General features: G+C 40.3%; 1 protein-coding gene across 1 annotated transcript in view; it reads right to left on the bottom strand.

Moving 5' to 3' along the window:
* Poln (DNA polymerase nu) overlaps positions 1-22,867 on the bottom strand; it is a 125,102-nt gene that overhangs the window by 70,061 nt on the left and 32,174 nt on the right. The window contains exons 6-14 of the mRNA XM_055624249.1: positions 20,544-20,701; positions 18,151-18,219; positions 16,843-16,903; positions 16,167-16,231; positions 14,092-14,175; positions 13,545-13,640; positions 12,339-12,395; positions 11,455-11,508; positions 10,639-10,704 (exon numbers count right to left, since the gene is read on the bottom strand). Of these exons, the coding sequence (XP_055480224.1) occupies positions 10,639-10,704; positions 11,455-11,508; positions 12,339-12,395; positions 13,545-13,640; positions 14,092-14,175; positions 16,167-16,231; positions 16,843-16,903; positions 18,151-18,219; positions 20,544-20,701 (710 nt within the window). The remainder of the gene's footprint in view (positions 1-10,638; positions 10,705-11,454; positions 11,509-12,338; positions 12,396-13,544; positions 13,641-14,091; positions 14,176-16,166; positions 16,232-16,842; positions 16,904-18,150; positions 18,220-20,543; positions 20,702-22,867) is intronic.

Below are 22,867 nucleotides of genomic sequence, written 5' to 3' on the forward strand. Positions count from 1 at the left end.
TTTCCAATTAATTCAGCTGTTACCTTTAAAAAGCCAGAAGAAAACCAAGGACTCAGAACACTAAGGAAAAACACAATGTGAAAGGTCAGAAATTTTGAATTTTGTAACATTGATAAATTCTGAGCCAGCATCACGAGTAGTACTGCAGTGAAATAAGGACATTGACAAAAGCTGGCCCTGATAATGTAGAAATACTAGACGGACATCTAAGCCATGTGTGATAAGAGGTATTGGATGGAATAATGTGGCTCCTGGCAAGCACAGTGAGAGCAAAGGTCCTCCACTCCTCCCATGAGAAGGCCTCTGTGGAGAAAATAGTGGTTCTGAACAGGACTTTTGAAAGGGACCAAAGCCCCAAGGCCTGAGTTGGGGGAAAAGAAGAAAACCTCATGGCTTGTGCTTTGAAGGTGGGAAGAGACCTGGACATGTTTTTATCACACTGAAATCCTAGGGAGGACCCCATGCCAGAGCAACAAAAGCAGGTGCCACATTCCACAAACAGAGAAGTAGGCTGAAAAGGCTTCTATTCACATGGAATTTGTGACCTAGCAAGATAAAAATAAGTATTCAGGATTCTAGAAACCCAGTGCCATAAGCACCATGACCAGGGAGAACCCAAGGACCGAAGACTGATTCTGACAGAGTGAAGACTGACTGACAAGCCATTTCAATACAGAACACAGACAGAATTTTAGACAAATTAAAATGTACTAGGTGGTACTTTTTACTCCCACTTGGGATATATACAATTCAAAGAAAATTGGTTCCCATAATGAAAATTTCAGATAATTAAAAATCATCATGTTTTGAGCCCACCACCCAGCTAAGTATTCAGCAGAGAGCTGATCCTTGCACGCATGTGAATTACTACCACCTGCAGACAGCCATCTAAAGGACTAGAAAACGAGATTCAATGGTCACAAAGGGCCAGAAATTGTGCCTGTTTCTAGCAGATATTCGTGAAAAGCTCAGAATTCACAGACATTTAGAAGAATATTTTAAAAAGTTTTTCCTTTAGTTGGGAAACTTCTTTGGACCTTCCAGACAACCCATGAAAATGAAATCAGAAAAAGACGGACTATTTATAAATATCTCATCCTGGGGAGGGGTGAGGACTGTCTATTTTCTTTGTTTTTATTGATAAGGTAAAACTCCATGACCTTATGCAGCTATCTGAGGCCATGTTGATGTCTGAGATCTGTGCTGTTGCCAGAAACTATGTGGAAGTCCATGATCCGTGTTTCTGCTGACTATAAAGGGCAAGGAAGCTACTTTTGCAGTGGAATAGATGCCTGCAGACTCACAGTTAAGAACGAGAAACATAGAAGGCTTTGGTGACAACCCCCCCCCCCGCAAAAAAAAAAAAAAGTAACAGCCTAGATAGGAAACCGTTGAAGAGATCTCTTTAAAATTGTGATAAGGATGCTGAAGTTTAGCTTTCTACAGTTGACGGATTCTGACGGGGTGTGGGTGGGGAAAGACTCAGTTTTCTTAAGGAGCTGGCTATTGGAAGTTTGACCATGTTCCTGTGAGTATAACAGGCAACACGAATTGGACTTGTGGTTTTTTTTTGGGGGGGTGAGGAGGTCACAAAGGTGAAGGGACATACTTGGAAAGCCTGGGAAGTGAGTGTCATCGGGGTACATGATGTGAAATGTCCAAACAGTCAACAAAAATATTAAAAAAGTAAAGGTGAAGTTTTTGCCCCTGGTAAGATATAGTGACTATATTCCACTAAATACAGCTATGAAAACTAGACAGAATGCACAGACAGCAACCTGAAGATGCTTATAAATTAGAGCAGGACACAGAATCTAAGGGCAGGCAGCAAGTTGATCATTTGTCCCCCTCAATACCCACCCCATGCTTGGTACTCAACGTGTCGTTTAGTGGCAAAGAATGCATAGTAGCTTCAGATTATTAAAGCCTCGGGTTTCTGGTTAAAAGATCAAGAAAAAGGATTGCCAAAGACCCAGCAACAGTGGAAGAATTCACGGAAAGAGGACAGCACAAGGAAAGAACACCAGATGGGTCTCTAGCTGTAGCTGTCCATACGCATCCAATCCTGCTCAGGTAATTCCTAGACTGACCACTGGGTGGCTGTCATGTGGAACTATCTAAATGATGCCTCAAAGGCTTTGAAAATAGTCTAAAGTGGCACTATAGCCATCAGTACTTATAGCCTGAGCCTAACCAGGCAATTGCCCACTAAAACAAAAGTATAACCATTTTAGTGGATTTCAAAAACAAAACTCAAACTTTCAAGACATAATATACAAAATGTCTAGTAAACAACCTCAAATTCCCTTGCACAAAAAAATAGGAAAGGGCAGCTGGAGAGATGGCTCAATGGTTAAGAGTTCTGGCTGCACTTCCAGAGAACTTGTGTTCAATTCCAGCACCTACATGGCAGCTTACAACTATCTGTTATTCTAGTATCTAACACCACCACACAAACAGACACATAGGCAAAACACCAATGCACAGAAAATAAACATAAATTAGTTTTAAAAACAAAAAGAAAGAAAATCTCAAGTTACATTGGGGAGGGAGGGCTGGGAACAACCCAAACATGTAGCACCAGGAGGATACAAACATGTCTCCTCTCAGTCCCTCTGTCTCTCTCTCTCAGTCTCTCTCTCTCTCTCTGTCTCTCAACACAGCCTCACTACATAACCTTAGCTGTCCTGGAACTCACTATGTAGACCAGGCTGGCCTCAAACTCATACAGATCTGCCTGCCTCTGCCTCCCAAGTGCTGGGATTAAAGATGTGTGCCAGTATTTTCTAACAAAGACTTCTAAGCAGCTACTGTTAAAAAAAAAAGTGCCAACGTGATTATTTTAATATACTGATGAAACTTCAGCATAATTAATTAAATCAATGTTTTCAAATCTTATCTCAAAGTCAGAATAGCAAAGATCAACAAAACAACGGACAACAAATGCTAAAGAAGAATTCCAAACTGGATCAGCTTCTGGAAATCAGTGTGGAGAATCCTCAAAAACCTAAAATTAATCTACAATATGACTCAGTTGTATGACCTCTTGGTGTATGTCCAAAGGACTCAACATCCTACTCTACAGATACTTGCTCAGCCAATGTTCATTGTTGTCTATTCACAACAGCTAGGACATTGATAAAACCTAAATGCCCATCAGCTGATAAATAGATAATAAAATGTGATACCTATATACCAGGGAAGATTATTCAGCTGTAAAGAAAATTGAAATCATTAACTTTGCAGATAAATGGATGGAATTAGGAAAGATATTGAGTAAGCTAGCTGAGACTCAAAATGACAAAGGTCACATGTTCTCTCTCATCTGTGGTTTCTAGCACTCAGTCTTTGAATGTGAGTACATAAACTACAGTAATTGCAGAAACCAGTAAAAGGGGGCCATGGTGGAGGGAACAGTAGTAAGGGAGAAAATAACAGGGTACAAGTGGTTTGAAGGGGGAAATGTGAAGGGGGCTATACTTAAGGAGGAGATAAACACAAAAGGGAAAAAGAGAGCAAATTAAGTAAGAATGTTTTTAAAAAGTTATTTATTATCTACTACCTAAAATTACATATAATAAATATAAATCTGGGTATGCTTAAAATATATAGTTTAATTTACATTTCCCTGATGACTAAGGATGTTGAGCATTTCTTTAAGTGTTTCTCTGCCATTTGATGATCCTCTATTGAGAATTCTCTGTTTAGCTCTGTACCCCATTTTTTATTTGGATTCTTTTATTTGTTGCTGTTTAACTTCTTGAGTTCTTTATATATTCTGGATATTAGCCCTGTCAGATATAGGGTTGGTGACGATCCTTTCCCAATCTGTAGACTGTCGTTTTGTTCTGACAACAGTGTCCTTTGCTTTACAGAAGTTTTTCAGTTTCATGAGGTCCCATTATTGACCAAAACGACCCTGAGATTTCACCTTACACCCATCAGAATGGCTAAGATAAAAAACCTCAAGTGACAACACATGCTCGAGAGGATGTGGAGAAAGGGGAATCCTCCTCCATTGCTGGTGGGAATGTAAACTTGTACAACCACTTTGGAAATCGAGCTGGTGCTTTCTCAGACTATTAGGAACACTGCTTCCTCAAGATCCAGCTATAGCACTCCTAGGCATATATCCAAAAGATGCTCAAGTAAGGACGTTTGCTCAACCATGTTCATAGCAGCTTTATTTGTAATAGCCAGAACCTGGAAACAACCCAGATGTCCCTCAGTTGAGGAATGGATACAGAAATTGTGGTACATTTACACAATGGAATACTACTCAGCAATGAAAAACAAGGAAATCATGAAATTTGCAGGCAAGTGGTGGGATCTAGAAAAGATCATCCTGAGTGAGGTATCCCAGAAGCAGAAAGACACACATGGTATATACTCACTTATAAGTGGATATTAGACATATAATATAGGATAATCATACTAAAATCTATACACCGAAGGAAGCTACTCAAGAAGAAGGACCCTGGATAAGATGCTCAATCTTCATTCAGAAAGGCAAATGGGACGGAATTCAGAAGAGGGAGAAAACAGGGAACAGGACAGACACCTACCACAGAGGGCCTCTGAAGGACTCTACCCAGCAGGCTATCAAAACATGCTGAGACTCATAGCCAAACTTTGGGCAGAGTACAGGGAATCTTATGAAAGAAGGGAAAGATAGAAAGATCTGGAGGGGACAGGAGCTCCACAAGGAGAGCAACCGAACCAAAAAATCTGGGCACAAGCATCTTTTGTAAGACTGATACTCCAAACAAGGACATTCATGGAGATAACCTAGAACCCCTGCACAGATGTAGCCCATGGCAGCTCAGTGTCCAAGAGGGTTCTCCGGTAACAGGAACAGGGACTTTCTCTGACATGAATTCATGGGCTGGCTCTTTGATCACATCCACCTGAGGGCGGGGGAAGCAGCCTTACCAGGCCACAGAAGAAGACAATGAAGCCAGGCCTTTTTGAGACCTGATAGACTAGGGTCAGATGGAAAGGGAGGAAGACCTCCCCTATCATTGGACTGGGAGAGGAGCATAGGAGAACAAGAGGGAGAGAGGGTGGGGTTGGCAGGGGGTGGGGGAAGATGCTACAGCTGGGATACAAAGTGAATAAACTATAACTAATAAAAATAAAATAAAAATTAATTTAAAAAAGAAAAGAAAAAATATATAGTTTAAATAAAAATTCCCCATCTGGGCTGACAATGCTTCCCCACAGAGCCATACAGGATCCAACTAAAACTCCAGCACCAGCCATGAGAAGCCATAGGCTAATGCAGTTACCCTTAATTGGAAGGTAAGTTGATATTGCTGAAGACATCATGTGCTTTGCATATGTAACTCAGAGGACCTGAGATGGATCTTGGAGGAGAATCTTCTGTCACTTTACTAAACCAGCACCATCTCTAATTACATTCTAAGTATTTATCCTTATACCCATAGAAAAGTGTAGTCCTCACCCCTTATTAAAGAAACTCCTCTGCATCAGAGACCATTACAGAAAACCATAACTGGTCAAAACACAAATAATAAGAAATTGTGTAGTACCAAGTTCCAACTGATACCTCTACAACACAATTCCTGCACCTAAGAGAGACCATTTCAGAAGAGTCAGAAAAACAGGAAGTTTGTTGTCAGATCATATCCCCTAGAAAAGTCAGAAAAGCTCCACCCAGGAAGTTTAATCAACATGGCCACCTAAACAGGACCTAAAAAATGACAGCATCAATAAACATGTTAACATGGAAGGGGGAAATCACACAGCACAAAGAACTGCAGGCAACTAAGGAATGCTCAGAGCTAGAGAAATGGTCTTCCCTGAAGAAGAGCTCCCCCACCAACTGATTATTCAATACCAAGTATCATTATACAAACTGAGCAGGTTACATTTATATATTTAGGAAAATATGTAACAATAATTAAGGGAAAAGGCCATAAATTTGGGAGTGAGCAAGAGCAGCTATATAGAGGGGTATGTAGGAAGGAAGAAAGGGAAGTGGGGGAAATGATAATCATATAATAATTTCAAAAAATAAAAAATATCATAACGCCAGGCTTAGTGGTACACACCTTTACTCCTAGCACTCTGGAGGCAGGGCAGATGAATATCTGTGAATTTGAGGCCAGTCTAGTCTACATGGTGAGTTTCAGGATAGCCAGGGCTACATAGTGAGACCCTGTCTTGAAAAAAAACAAAAGCTTTTTTAAAGTCTCAGGTTTGATGCCCAGCACCCACATGGCAGCATACAAATGGTCTGTAACTCTAGTTCTAGGGTATCCAATACACACACATAAAATAATAAAGTACTCAAGTCTAAAAATATTTATCAATGATGAGGATAAAGCTCAGTGGGTGAATACTCATCTAGCATGTGCAAAGTTCATCAACTAAATTTTGCTCAGTTTAAGGAAAACCATAATTCAAACTGTAGTCATCTATGGTAATGATATCTAGTTAAATAATGGATGCAAGCTTTATGCATAAAAAACATGAAAATACTAATATTATGGGAAATCAGAGGCAAACATTCAATTAATCTTGGACAGAGAAAAACCTCTCTGAGAAAGTTTGAAGACATAACTAATCAGAAACTACAGGTTTGGGAGAGGACAATGGACAGTAGGGAGTATCACCGATGTGGGTCATGGAAGAAATGAGGGCTAAACATTGTCAGAAGATAATCCGATAAAACTATAAAAGAAAAAATTGAATATCCTCTACAAGACACATGCTCAGAATGCTCATTGCAGTGGGGCCTAAGCTCACGAAGCTCAGAGAGAGCCACATGCTCATGATTTATTCTCATAGGTATCTATCTGCACAATCCATGAGTGAAACAGGACTGTTACAAACAGATACTGATAGAGAAAAGCAAGAAACAGAGAAAGAAACTGCCAGAGACACCCACAGAAGGCCTGAACCTGCAGGGTATCCAGGTGGATCTATATTACAGAGCCCTCTAAAAGGCAGATTTCCTTATTGTCACCTACTAGAGCAAGTGTGAGAGGCCTGAGAGACAACTGACCCGAGGGTTCATAGTCCCAGAGCAGGCCTCCTGTGCCCACAAGAACACCTACACCATGTCAGTCTCTTTCTCCTCCCTGCACAGTCACCTGAGTTAGGTCAGCAGGTGTTTCTTCTCTCTGTGTCACTGGATACACCTTGACTACATTTGCAATTAACTAAACCCCAAGTGTCAGGGTACACCTTCGAGGGTTTTCTTTTTCCTTAATTATAGCATTTGAAGTAGGAAGACCCACTTTTAGTGTAGGTCTTTTGAGGTGGGAAGTGGGCTACATCTTCTGGTGGCAACCTACGTAAAAGGAATGGAAGAAGCAAGTTTGCTCTGGGCTTGTTTGCTCTCACTCTTGCTGTCAAGTTCGCTCCTTCACTGTCACTAGAGCTAATTCTTCAGTATTCTGAAGACCAGTGGAGACATCCAACCTCCTGGACTGAACCACTACTGAATTTTTAGTCTCTCCGTTGGTAGACAATCGTTGGACTAACTGAACCACAGCCGGTAAGTCCCTGTAATGAATCACCTTTCTGTATCTATGTACAGATTCATTTCATCAGTTCTGCTCCTCTAGGGCAGTGGCTCTCAGCCTGTGTATTGTGACCTCTTTGGGTTGCCTTTCACAGTGGGCGCCTAAGACCGTCAGAAAACAAAGATATTTACATTACAATTCGTAACAGGAGTAAAATTACAGTTATAAGGTAGCAACAAAAATAATTTTATGGTTGGGGTCAGCACAACATGAGGAACTATGTTAAAGAGTCACAGCATTAGGAAGGTTGAAAACAACTACTCTAGAGACCCCCGACTAATTTCCTAGGAAAGTCCTAGCTACTAATCAGACTGAAGGGAAGAACAGATGAAGATGACTTATATTTTCTTCTCTTTTTTTAAAGATTTATTTATTTATTTATTTATTTATTTATTTATTTATTTATTTATTTATTTAATAGTATTCTGCTGCACATGTGTACTTGCATATCAGAAGAGAGCACCAGATCTCACTATAGATGGTTATGAGCCAACAAGTGGTTGTTGGGAATTGAACTCAGGACCTTTGGACAAGCAGCCAGTGTTCTTAATCTCTGAGCCATCTCTCCAGTCCAACTTATATTTTCTTATTCTTTTAACTTTCACATTACCTTATGTCAAACATTTTTAACTACATACATTTTAGTTCATATTTGAATTATTCATATATGTAATTCATGTATTTAAATCTAAGTGGACTCAGATTGATATATAATTACAAGAAATATTAAAAATAAAAAAATTATGTTGGGTGGTGGTAGTTTACATGCCTTTAATCTCAGTACTTGGAAAGCAGAGGCAGGTGAATCTCTGAGTTTGAGATTAGCCTGGTCAACAGAGTGAGTTCCAAAGAAGTCTTGTCTTGAAAACCCAAAAATAAAAAATAAAAGTAAGGAAAAGGATAGCATTTTGTGAATATATGTGTTTAGTAGGAAAAGTATGAAAAGACAGGTGACTTTCCAACTTGAATAAAGGTGACATTTGTTAGTATTGAGAGACCAAAGAATTGACAATTGTTTTTTTTTTTGGATATTAGTTTGGGTTTTGGAGCACAGGCCTGGGTGAAGGCCAGCCAACTGGGGTAAGGAACTAGCTTTACTGCATCCTTTTCCTGCCCACCAGAGATACAGTTGATAGGAAACTGGCCCAAATGGCCAGGCCAGAACTATTTGTGGTTTTGGCACCTAAAGTAAACCAATCATTTCAAAAGTCAATTTCCCTTACCCAATCATGTAACACCAAGGCATGTAACTCCCTGCTTGAGTTTTTTTCCCTTTAAAAACCTTGTTCTGTTAGACAGCCCCACTGCATTCCTCTCCTGCTTCCACAGGAAGTTTTGCGACCTGGACTCAAGCACGTAACGTATCTAATAAACCCTCATGTACTTGCAGCAGAGTCTACTCCTGGTGGCTTTGGGGGGTCTCGTGAACTGAGCATAACAGTGTTTCTTTTCAATACTAGAACTTTTCTATAAGAAATTATTTTAGTAACAAATCTGTGTGTGCATACATGTATGTATGGTTGTATGCATGTGAAGACCAGAAAACAACCTTGGGTGGCATTCCTCAGAAGCCATCTTTTTGCTTACCAAATAGTCTAAGCTGGCTGTCCATAAAAGGACCTTTCTGTCTCCAATTCTCCAACACGGGAATTAAAAGAACTAAAGAAACTAATCAAGAAGGAGGACTCTGGCTAAAATGCTAAATCCCCATTTAGAAAGGCAAAGAAGATGGATATCAGAAGGAGAAAACAGGGAACAGGACAGGAGCCTGCAACAGAGGGCCTCTGAAAGTCTCTACCCTGCAAGGTATCAAAGCAGATGCTGAGACTTATGGGCAACCTTTGGGCAGAGTGCAGCAAATCTTATAAAAGAAGTGGGAAATAGTAAGATCTGGAGAGGACAAGAACTCCACAAGGAGAACAACAGAACCAAATAATCTGGGCCCAGGGGTCTTTTCTGAGACTGATACTCCAACCAAGGACCATTCATGGAGATAATCTAGAACCCCTGCACAGATGTAGCCCATGGCAGTTCAGTGTCCAAGTGGGTTTCATAGTAATGGGAACAGGGACTGTCTCTGACATGAAATGATTGGCCTACTTTTTAATCACCTCCCCCTGACTGGGGAGCAGCCTTACCAGGATACAGAGGAAGACAATGCAGTCACTCCAGAGGAGACCTGATAGACTAGGATCAGAAGGAAGGGGAGGAGGACCTCCCCTATCAGTGGACTGGGGGAGGGGCATGGGTGGAGAAGGGGGAGGAAGGGTGGGATTGGGAGGGAAAAAAGGAGGGAGCTCCAGGGGGGGATACAAAATGAATAAATTATAATTAATAAAAATTAAAATTAAAAAAAGAATATTACCACACCCAGTATTTTTTATCTGGGTGTTAGCGATTGAACTCAGGTCCTATCTAGCTCAACAACTCTCCTTTACATAAAAATATAAAGCCATTTAGAAAGCTATCTGGGAGTGGTGCACATCTGTGACCCTAGCACTCAGGAGACTGTACCAAGGCTATAAAGCAAGACCTTATCTTTAAAAAGAACCAAAAGAAAAAAAAAAGTGTTACTAAAACTGCATCATAAATGCAATGGCATTTATAACCTTCCATTAAAAACAGTCTTTAGAGCCTGGTGGTGGTTGAAATCCCAATACTTGGGAGGCAGAGACAGGCAGATCTCTCTGAGTTTGAGGCCAGCCTGATCTAGAGACATCCAGGCTAAACAGGGAAATCCTGTCTTGAAAGCAAAAACAAAACAGGCACAAACAAAATAAAACAGTCTTTAGTAATTACAAAATGGAGATGTTTTTCATCAGATAACGCTTTTGGAAACTACCTTCCCAGGACAAATCTGAAAAGGGTTATGGAGTGAGAGAAGAGCATCCCTTTTGCCCTCATAACTGCTAAGCTTCTGGGTGGAAAACTCAGCCATTCTTGTTCTCAGAACAGAGTTGATGCCTCAACAGCAGAGAAATAAACACATAGAGTAAAATGCAATTAGCACATGAGGTCCTCTTCTGGGAACAGGATGTGCAGAAGCAAATGTACACTAGGGCATGGAAATGGGCAAGTAACTTACAGGATGCTTGGCTGAAAGTCTCCCCGTCACAGTTCCAGTCTGATTCCATGTAGAAGAGATGGAGCCCTTGATCAGTTAAGAAAAGTCAGTTCAAATCTAGGCAATATGGTGTGAGGAAGAACACACAGACCTTTCACCTACAACCTACCCCGGTTCTTCCTGCAAGTTAAAAAACAGCTTTGGGATCAAGGACAGCAAAAGATGTTCCCCTCTAACCCAAATTGAAACAGCAATAGGACAAATGGATCCATGTCAGTTATTAATTCTATATGTGGTTTATGGGGCTGTAGAGACAGCATAAACTCAAAGTGGAATTATGTCACAGGTTCTGTTACTTGTGAAGCCTTGTAAGTCATAGACATCTCTGACTGTCGTTTTCTTGTGTGTAAATTAAAACAGTAATGTCTACCTGTGATGGATGTTATTGGTTGCTGACTTGACTGTATCTATAATTAATTAAAACCCAACCAGCTGGGTAAACTTGTGATGGATTTTTTTAAAATTAGATAATTTGAAATGTAAGAGCTCCTTTTAATCCAGATCTTTTGTGGTGGGAAGATACACCTTTAATCCAGATCTTTGGAAGTGGGAAAATCCACTGGTAACATTGGTCACACATTCTGGTGACCACCTATATAAAGGACACAAAAGGAGGAAACTTTGCCTGTTTACTCTCACAGAGAATCCATTCCTTCACTGGCACTAGAGCCTACTTCTTTGGGATTCTAACATAAAGACCAACTGAGACACCTAGCCTCATGGACTGAACAACTATTGAATTCTAATCCCAATTTATTTTTATAAAGCCTTAGTTACCTTTTTCATAAAAGCTAGTAATCCATCTATAAAAGTTGACTTGATCTTGTGAACCTACATCATAAAGATAAGAATAGTTATGTTCTTAAACTTGTTTAAGTACTCAAAGAGACCAACTGCAGAGCATCAGTTCACCTAGGAATGGGCATGTGGGCAGAATTACCTTACGTAACTTTAAGTAGTGCCAGGATTGAATAATACAGGTCCACAAAGAAAGATGCCAGTCTGTCATTCTGCAATATTTAGACTGCAAAGTCAATTACTCATCTCAGTGTCCCCAGAAGTGGGCCCTTTCTAGTTCTTTCCCCATCCTTACATTACTTCAGAAGGATGGCTAGTTTGGTACCAGTGTATTTCTGCAGGACAAGAGCTCCGAAAATAACAGCACTGTTGTTTGGTTTGTAAATGTGGTTAATGAATAACAGAAAACATGAAATAAAGAGCAAGTATGTGAACAGAAAAACATGATTAGCCAAAAGAGGAAAGGGGGTATGTCAGTAAGCCTCAGTAAATATCACTGACTTGGAGTCTGGAAACCAGGGGAATGACAAGACTTTTGTGAGAATTGGTAGAAATCTCACTCTCACTTAAAGAAACAGGGGCACAGGCCATCAGTCTCCTTCCACACATGACTCCTTGGGCTCCCAGTGTTGGAAAAGTGGAATTAGTCTTGAGTAAGATGACATTGGGATATGAAGAAACAAGGCTGACAAAGTTGGTTGAGGAAATTTTATCTCCTTAGAATACTGTTAACACATGTCAACTAATATGGGGTTGTGAATAGAGACAAGGTTAGATAGTATTCCTTTATCATAAATCACAAACCATTTACACACACACACACACACACACACACACACACACACACACACACGTCAACTTACCTGTCTATATTCTAAAATTATCTTGGGTAAAGGGTGAAGATCTTGTAGAGAATTTAACTAAAAATGAAAATATGTATTATCAACATAATTTCTTCATTTCAATTTTTTTTACTTTCAACTGGAGGGTATACAGTAATAAATGATGTGATTTAAGATATTTTCCAAAATGAAGCTTCATAACAAACTCAGATTATCAAAAAAATATCTTACCCAACCACCTACGAAGTAACATCCTAACCAGGAGCTAAAATTACTTCAAATGAGCTGAGAAATAAGAGTCTTCTTTAGACCTTAAATTAGCAAAAATCTAAATCTCACATAAAGGAGTAAGTCATATGCCTCCAAACATAAAAATCCACACTACAGCAGTGCCCAACATTTGATTGAGTGAAACTTAAGGGAGGTGACATAAGCTTTGAACCGTAAAGCTACAATATTGAACACACACAGTACTAATCTGTTGATATGAAGTTCAAAAATAGGAAAAAGCAGCCTTCAGTGGTAGACAGAGCTTAGTGTCTGAAAAAAGGAGTAGGACCTAGTAGGAAACTTCTTGCCATGATAGCAGTTACATGGTATTGTCATAGGCTTTCCAACCATGTGAAAACATCTAAGTAGAGCAAATACACAGGAAGTGGTTATGAATGCCTATGTGTGCCCAATATTAAATACTAAAGATGTTCTATCAGGATAAACTGCCAAAAAAACAGTAACATCTGGAATCATCTCTGACCTTCTTCTAGCCTTACTCACAGCAAGTTCTGTGGCTCCCCTACAAAATGTATCCTGAATCTGCCTCTTTCCTCCCATCCTCATTTATCACTTTGTCCTATCACTTACTTTCTCTCTTGGTCTCCACAGATACCTATATTCTTGTACACAGACACACAGATATGTGCACATACAAATACACACATACATACTCTCTGTCACATGCACACACACATACACTCTCTCTGACACACACACACACACACACACACACACACACACACACTTAAAAGAACAAAATTGCACCAAATTATCCTTTTCCAGAAGTCCAGCCAGCCAGATGTTCCTGGAGGGTAGCCACCTGCCTGTCTCCTGGTGCTTAGCTCCTTGAGAGGGGGCACCTTGTCTACAGGGTCTGCTGCCAGCACGGAAGGCAGCTTATACCTGGTGCAGATACATGAACATGTCAGAAAGACAGGGAAGCTAGACTCTTACCATGGCTTCTGATGTGGACAGCTGATTCTGCAGCCCAGTTCTGGGAAGATGCTTCCTCTTACTCAACAAGTGCAGCTTCAACTTGCCAAAGAGGATCTTTAACAAAAGCAAATCACAAGTGTGAAAAAAAAAATCCAGATCTGAGAAAATGAACATAACCATCACAGCTACAGCCACTAGTCTGAAGACACGTAACTGTATAGTAAAAGAGGCTTAGCTCCTCATTTATAAAAACTTTGAGTTAATGTATCTCAAAACACCATCACTTGTGAGAACATGAGTAATTTAACATCATTTTCAGACAATATTATAAATTCAAAGTTAACCATCTTTTAAGTTCTTGAGTAAGACACTTAGTTTTTGAAAGGACAAATTTTAATATTACCAACAGGATATGGTGGCCTGTAATCTCAGTACTTTGGAAGGTGAGGCAGAGGGACTGTCATGGTGTGAGTATACAGCCATTGGTTACAGAATGGGTTCTAGGCAAGTCTGGGCTACAGAATGAGACCCTGTCTCAAAACAAATAAATGAAATTGAGCCTTACCTCACGAAGCTGGCTATTACTCGTTATAAGAAACTGTTCTCCTGCAACAAAATGGGCTTCTTGCTCTAGTTCCTTGAGGTGAGCCTGAAAAATTGAAACATTATTCACAGACTTCATGATTTAAAAGAACTTAATCTGTTCATCAAGCTCAACAAAAGCCCTAAATGGAATAAAAACTCATCTGTCACTTACCAAAATGAAGTTTGAAAGCATACATATTGATTTTGTGGTGAAATTTTCAGGCTCATAAATTGCCTTTTCCCAAACCTAGCTAAAACTTTTTTGTTTTGTTTTGTTTTGTTTTGTTTTGAGACAGGGTTTCTCTGTGTAGCCTTGGCTGTCCTGTACTCACTTTGTAGACCAGACTAGCCTTGAACTCCTAGCAATCTGCTTGTCTCTGAATCCATCACTCCTGGCTCCCTAGCTAAAACTTAAAGAAGCAAAAATAAAAGTACACCAAAATGAGAGAGAAAAGAATGTGTTTTTCAGCTCTGTTTGAAGGGATCCAATACTGTAAGAAAAAAGACAGAAAAGGGGGAGGTATAGGTTACAGATTTACACCCATACTAGATCAAGGTGTCCTATAAGTTACTATGAGGAAATAAAAACACAAGTAAAAGACCTCCTAATTCTTCTAATCCTTTAAATCCTTAGTGACTAAGCATTCAAATACACAAGCCTATTGGGGCCATTCTTATTCAAACAATCACATTCTAATCTCTAACCCCCATAGGCTTGCAGGCATATTATAATGCAAAAATGCATTCAGTCCAACTTCAAAAGTCCACATAGTCTATCACTATCTCAACATCGCTTAAAAGTCCAAAATTCAAAGTATCTGAGCTTCATGGCACTTTCTTGTTTGTTTGTTTGTTGTTTTTGAGACAAGGTTTCTCTGTATAGCCTTGGCTGTCCTGGAACTCACTCTATAGACCAGGCTGGCCTCAAACTCAAAAGATCCACTTGTCTCTGCCTCCTGAGTGCTAGGATTAAAAGGTGTGCACCAATACCACCTGGCTTCTTTAAGCTTTTTTAATTCCTTGAGCCCAGTTTTGGCTCCAATATCACCTTTTCTGCTGTTGTTTTTCTCCTCACACAGTGTATTTTATATTTCTTTTTGTCTTAGCTTGCTCTTTTTCACTATAGGTCTAAACAGGAGTGGTCACTAATAACCACAAGATACAGTATCAATACTAGGTTCTCTTGAAATCTCTTCTGCCAATGCCATTAATCCAAAACTCTTCAATTTAACCTTAGGCAGATGTTTTAGGACAAGAGCAAAAAGCATCTATATTCTTTGCCAAAATATCACAAGTATGATTTTTCTAGGCCACTTGCTAATATTCTTCCTCTTGAGCTCAGCCATTATAATTTACATTGCTGTCACTATTATTGTATCCCATGTTTTTACTTGAATGGCCCGATAACTTAAAGCTTAAAGCATTCAACCACTTTTTTAGTCCGAAGTCCCAAAGTCTTCCACATTTCTCCAAACAAACAGCATAGTCAGGTCTGTCACAGAAATACCCCAGTCCCTGGTACCAATGTTCTGTTGCTGTGTAGAGACACCATAACTAAGGCAACTCTTATAAAAGAAAGCATTTAATTGGGAGCTTGTTTACAGTTTCAGAGGTTAGTCCAGTATTATCAGAATAAGGAACATGGTGGCATGCAGGCAGATGTGGTGCTGGAGAAGTAGCTGAGTATTCTTCATCCTGATCCAAGGGCCAAGAGCAGAGACAGTGTGCTTAGCATGGGCTTTTAAAACCTCAAAGCCCACAATCAGGGACACACTTCCCCCAACAAAGCCACACTTCTTAATCTTTCTAATTCTTTCAAATAGTACCATTTCCTGATAATTAAGCTTCCAAATATATAAGCTTGTTGAGACCATTCTTATTCAAACCACTGCAGTGCAGTAGATGTCACTGGTGTGTAAACCCTTCACCACATGGTCTTCCCTTCTAGGAGTCCAGGAAAATGAGAAACAGTATCAACACTGCTGTAGGGCCAATAGGAAAGGGAAGAATCTACTGAGAGCACGAACAATTACATATTCTGAAATACTAGCTTACTCCAAGGAGTGCTGATGTCCTCTTCATTTCTTCTTTGTCAACTGGAATCTTATGGTTTTCCATCACTGTGAGTCAAAGTAAAAAACAGATTATATTTTCAATAGACTAAAAAATCTCACTCTCTGATGAGCTAATGATAACAATATTCATTTACTCAGCTCCCACTCTAAGTCAGCCTCTGCTCTATGAGGAAATAAAAGCGCCACAAGAAGCGGGCTGTTGGGGATACAGAGCACTTGCTCAGCACAAGCCAGGTCCTGGGCTCAGTTCCCAGGTGTGAAGGATGTGGGACTCTATTGGTCCCAGCCTGGCCCTTTGCATACTCTGGATGGAGAGTCACTCCTGGCCCTGCAGCAGGACCTTGTCAAGAGGCAAAGATGGGTAAACGCCCTGGAGGGTACTTAAAGGAAGGGTCTAAAGTGATAGGGAAGAGAAGCACAGAACTGGAGGATTGGCCTGATGTTAAGATAACAGGTGAGTAAATGTCAAGTCCTTCCAGACCAGGGAGTGATACAGCCCAAACCTTCTCGTTGCAGGAAAGAAAATAAGGTGCTAGCAACTTCTTTGGATGAAATACAGTACCCACTCCATTATAGGTTTAAAAAGAAAATTCATTCCTAAACAATTTAAAGTTCCTCCAGAAAGATGACTATACTTTGTTTTTATGGTAACTCACCTGCCAAAATTGGTATCAATGGAAGCTCCAAAGTACAAAATAGTTGCCATAAGCCATAAGCCTGTTTCACAGGAAGAAATAATATCAATATAGCTTTGAGTGATTATCTGCATTTTGTTGAAAAGCTACCCGACTTCGCTGTGTTATGATTAAAGTGACCCCTGTCTAAAGCTGTTTCTCTTACTATCTTCTTAATAAAACTCTTATTTCCATTACAGAGAATATTTCATTACTATCTGAATATCTAGTAAAGATATTCTAAAATTTCACAAGGCCTTTGCTTTCTCACTTTTAGGAGTATCTGTGTGATTTTAGTCTTCCATTTTTACTACAGAATGCCTCACTAAGTACTAGTCATTTCACCTAGTCTTCATTGACCTGCATTGGCCCTGCAGACTAGTCAGGAGAGGTGGAATCTTTATGTTAGGCCACCTGTTTCAAGAGCATGAAATCCCTCCTCTTTTATTCATATCATCTTCCATGTTGTTTATTTATTTATAGGCCCCTACTTATACACACAGTGTTATGCAGTCCAGTCTGGACTCAAACTCTCCATGTAAATGAGGTTGCCCTTGAACTTCCTACTTCCACTTCCTAAGTGCTGGGATTACAGGCTTGTCCATCACACCTGATTTCCTATTATGTTTACTGGAGTTTTTCTTATATTCACTCTTTTCTGCTGTTGCCTAGAGTGCTGGGCCTCATCTTCTAGTTCCCCTCAATTTCTCTGCCTGTCCTTGCACACTAAAGCAGATTGATCCTGTCCAGGACACATCCTCCTCAACCCTTAGACAATTTTCCTGTTTGGGCATATATCTAAGGGCAGGAGAGGAAAGAAGCAGCTTGCGTTAGAGCCAGGAAGGGAAAAGCGTCTAGCTCTAGACTGTCTTGGAAGCTTGTCATCTTGCCAGTCTCCTTCACCTTTGCCTTGGGACATAGTCTTCTTTCCTTTAGCCTCCTTAGTAGTCCCTCCATTGGCTGCAGCTTTCCAATAAGAATCTAACTGAAACAAGCTGGGTGCATTTTGTTGCTAACTAAAATAAATCCTTGGCATCTGAAACACTCTAGTTAAGTGTGAGGCATTGGAACAATTGTTTTCAATATTGGAACATATTTTTTTTTTCGGAACATATTTTTAAAACTGCAGGAATTATCATTTTATTCTTTCCTTTTCTAAGTGAGGCACCGTTTAACTTGGACTTAGGACAAACATCTCACTTCATATTCAAAACACTAAGTGTGAGTCTGGGTATAAGTGAAAACACAGGCCTTACATAGCCAGAAATTACAGTATGAAAAATGCCTTGCCTTCAACTTGGAACAAAGATCCATCGTGAGGTCGTAGAGTATCCTCAGGTTCATGTATACATTCTGATTCTTTAAAATGAATACATTAAAATTTAGATGGACTTAGCACAAATTCTCTTCATAGTCTGGGAACGATATCACTTACAAAAGTGTTTCTAGTGACATGGCAAGATGCTCCTGATGGCTTCTGTGCCAATTACCATTGAAAAGGTCCCTAAAGGTACAAGTCAGACTGTCCACAGGGAGACACTCCCCCGGACCAGCATTTCTTCTTTGTACAGATAGAGAAATAAAACTCCTAATGCCTGTTGCAATGATTAAATGACTGGCAAAACCAGAAACATGGATTTTCAGATCCCACACTTTCTCCTCTATGCTCTGTCACACAGCAACCACTTGATGGATGTTACATTCACACTAACTTATCCATTAACACTCTGGGTAGGTAAATATAGAAGCTCTGAGAAGCCACAAACAGAAGCTATGTTCAAAGAACACAGAGGGAAGATGAGATAAGAAGCATCCTCTAACACACAGTCTGTTCTTCCTTAACCTCTGAGCCATCTCTCCAGCCTTCTGTGTTCTTCCTAACAGGGATCTTTACGGCCTTCTTCTCAGCATCCCACTCTGCCAAGGAGCCCCCAAATCTAGGATGCTCAGATTTACCTTTCTGCTAAATCCTCACATAGGGAGAAACTCAAAGTATGTGGCTGCTGGCTGCACATAGATCCCTACAGAAACCATGCTACTATGGTTCTCTGGTCATTTCCTAAACTTGGCTCTCCCATGAACAACTCAGGAAATATGAGGCAGAGAACCATATCTATGGCACCACATAGAACAATCCCACCTGGCTTCCTGCAGCTCTTCCAACTCCAAAGTGATCACAAGCTTCCTCTTTGAACCATTCCAAGACAGGCCTGTTCCTTGGCATGGCACAGCCCCTTGAGAACTCTTCATGCACCTAGATCCCCAAGTCTTCTTTTTCCTTCCTAAACTGTCCTTGTTATCCTCACTAAGGAGCTAATTTTCTAGGAGGGCTGCTGTTCTCATGCCATTCCTTCTATCTGAGCTCCTTTTCATCCTCAAATCACCTCTTCAGAGTGGCACAGAAGCAGATTCCTTAAGGGCCAACTTCAATCTCTCACTCCCATGTGCTGCAAGGCTCTCCCATGGCCATATCTGGCCAACAACCATGACTGAAACTGCATTTGAAGCTGCCTCTTATCCTCATGAGGCAAGAACAAAGGGCCTTAGGAACAGAGAGTAGAAGTCCAGACCTGGCTCAACAGCATCACTAAGCACTGTGACAGCCTGCATTAGAGAGCACACCCTCTATAGCTGATTTTCATTCCATGCAGCCATCTTATCCCAGAATAATATGTGAGAATAATAAGAAACTAGACTTAGTCATAAATCCAAACTGAACCATGGCGTCAACTATGCCTTGGGTAAGACGAGTGAACAGTAATATGTGCGTACCTAGTATTCCCCTCTGTGAATTAGGACTGATAATACTATTGGTGGTCACTAGTGGACAATTTCTTGTCATATTTCAGCTTGTTAGGCAATCTTTGCCTGACTGAGTAAGATTCTAATCACCAGTAAGAGAAAAGGGATACTTTCCAAGTGCTAAAACAGAATCTTGTCTCCTGCATGGCCACTGTCCCCAGGCTGCCAGGATCAGATTCCCATTCTTGCAAGAACTGTACATTTTTCTCTCATTTGGCAAACTATTTCATGACCTTCTGTTATATCTCTTTTTAAATTCAAAGATATGGTGTTTCTGGTATTTACAGTATACCCCTATGGGACACAGATCCACACTGCACACATGGTAGTTATGAATATGAAGGGCAGGGTGTGCAGGCTCTCACATGTGCTGCTGTACCTTTGGCCCATCTGAGTGCTCACTGAAGTGTCACACCATGTGGCTGAATAGAGAGTCCTGGTTGTGACACTGTTCCCCAACACCTCTACTTCAGGAAAGGTAACTCCTGAAGACAAGGGGCACCTTCAGCACAAGAGGGCTTTGGAAAACACACCTTGTCCTTTCTACCTAGACTGAGGTGGCTGTCCCAGAAAGTCAGACAACAAGAACACGTCACCAGAAGGATTTACAAAAGGTCAGTTTTCTGCTCACAGAGGAGGTGCTACTGACACTGGAGAATCCATAGAAGAGCTACACTCTAATGTGACATCCCTGGAAGTCTCTCATGTTTATTCATTAACCTCTATCAGAAACACCTCAGCCAACAGAATTTGGATAGAACAAATGAAATGTAAATGGGTTCTGGCAATATCGTTGTTACTATTAGATTATCTACAAAGTAAAAAAAAAAAAAAGTCAGGGTCGTATTAAGGTAGATAGAACCTCATCTTAAACGTCTTACCACAGTATTTCTTGAGGCATCACCAAATATACTGCTTGGTTTGATTATGATGGACTTTTCTAGGTGTTTTGCCACTAAATCTTCAAATGAAGGTGCAGTGTCACTAGGATCTATGAGCCATGCAGCAACTCTGGGATCTAGTCCTACAAAACCAGCCACTGCAGAGGAAAAGGTTACTTAGTATTCCCCTCAACCACAAACAATTGTTGCTTTCCCCATCTTTACACTAAGCCAAGAGTTTTCCACAAGTATGAAACACAAATGACTGAGAAACACTTAAAGAAATGTTCAACATCCTTTCCATCAGAGAAATGCAAATTAAAACTACTTTGAGATTTCATGTTACCCCAGTCAGAATGTGCAAAATCAATAAAACAATTGACAGCACATGTTGGCAAGGATGCCGGCAAAGAAGAACATTTATTTATTGCTATGGGAGCGCACCTTAGTATAAACAGTGTGGAAATATGTATGGCGGTTCCTCAGGCAGTTGGGGATAGATATACCTCATGAGCCAGCTATACCACTCTTGGGCATATACCCAAAGAACTTTCCATCTTACTATAAAGATACTTGCTCAGTTATGTTCACTGATGTACTATTCATAATTGCCAGAAATTGGAAAAAGCCAAGATGTCCATCAACTGATAAATTGAAAATGAAAATGTGGTACATTTACATAATTGAATATTATTCGGCTGTTAAGAACCAGTGAAATTTTGAAGTCTGCAGGTAAATGAATGGAGCTAGAGAAAAAAATCCCAACTGAATAACCCAGACCCAAAATAGACAAATATTACATATTTTATCCTATATGTGGATGTTCAACTTTTGATATGTGTGCTAAAAATTCAAATAACCAAAGACATTAAGAACCTAGTAAGGGGTCAGAGGGATGGAGAGGATCTTCCTAGGAAGGGGAAGTAGAATATAGTGTTATGGGGGAAAGAGGGGAAACTAGAATAGAGGGATTAATGGAAAGGAGGATGGGAGATCAGAGTCCAGGAGTTATGGATAGGAATACCTTACACTAAAGGCCTTTGAAAATCCATATAGAAACCCATTACTGTAGAAGCTTCTTAATATATACATATAAGAAAGGAGTCTAAATGGAATCACCATATAATGGGGGAGACGATGTCCCAACTAGATAACTTATGTCACCAGTTAAAACTTCCAGTGCCAGGAATGGGTTCCATATTTTTGAGTTGTTAGCTAAAGAGGTCCATGGAACCCCCCAAATATCACAGGCCATTGCCAAGGCCATTGATTGCTTTCCACAGTGAATGGTAAGGCACTATTGTTGAAAACAACACTTACTTATTTTACTGAACATGTAGAAATGCAGCAGGTGCCAAACTAGAAGCTTAACCCCTACTGTGTTCATGATACTAGAAGGTACTCTGCACTCTACCAGAAGATAAAGGCCATCGTCAGTATCACCCAGCTACAAACCCTGTTACCTACAACAGCAATCTGCCTAGAAGATATTCTGATACAACAGTGGCACAAAAGTTATGAGAGTGCTCTTTGATTGTATTTAAGGCCCACTCCATGAGATGGGCCCCACACCTGACCCTGCTAAAGTGCCAACAACCAGAAAACAACCGTGGGCCCTGTGGAAAACATATTGTTCTGCTAAAAAACATGTCAATAAAATGATTCCTAATAACATATTCATATACCCATCAATTAGTACCTCGTTCAGCCCTAATCAGAGAAGCTTCTTCATGCAGTCGATGGGAATTTAACAGAGAGACCCATGATTAGACAATGTGCACAGAGTGAGAGACTTTGGAGTGCTCAGTCCTAAATGGAACATCTTATCAAATCCTCCCCTCAAGACTCAGGGATCCTTGAGTCAGAGAACGCAAAAAGATTGTAAGAACCAGAGATGAGGACTGACTCCAAGGAAACTGTGTTACAGACACAACAAGACTGATACACATATGAACCCACAGAGACTGTGGAAGTACACACAGGACCTGCACAGGCGCAAGCCAAACACTGTCCCACCACTAATAGGGGGACGTGAACAGAGGGTTCCTTCCCTAACCAAGAAGCTATCGGTGACTGCTACCTGTTAGCAAAGAGCAAATCTGTCTTCTACCACGGAGTGTCACTGGGTATATCAACCACACTCTAGGGCAAGCCTCATGGGCACGAGTAGTGGGCCAATAAAAAATAAACTCCATGCTTTGTTTGTTTGTTTGTTTGTTTTTTGTGAACTTCTGTTTCATTTTGTTTTGGAACTTTTCATCTTACAGGTTTTTGGTTCAACTGTTTTTTTAATTTTCTATTTTTTTGTGGCAGGTTTTTTTTGA

The sequence above is a fragment of the Psammomys obesus genome, unplaced genomic scaffold, assembly GCF_907164565.1.
Source record: "Psammomys obesus unplaced genomic scaffold, mPsaObe1.curated_primary_1811, whole genome shotgun sequence".
In the NCBI taxonomy this organism is placed as follows: Eukaryota; Metazoa; Chordata; class Mammalia; order Rodentia; family Muridae; genus Psammomys; species Psammomys obesus.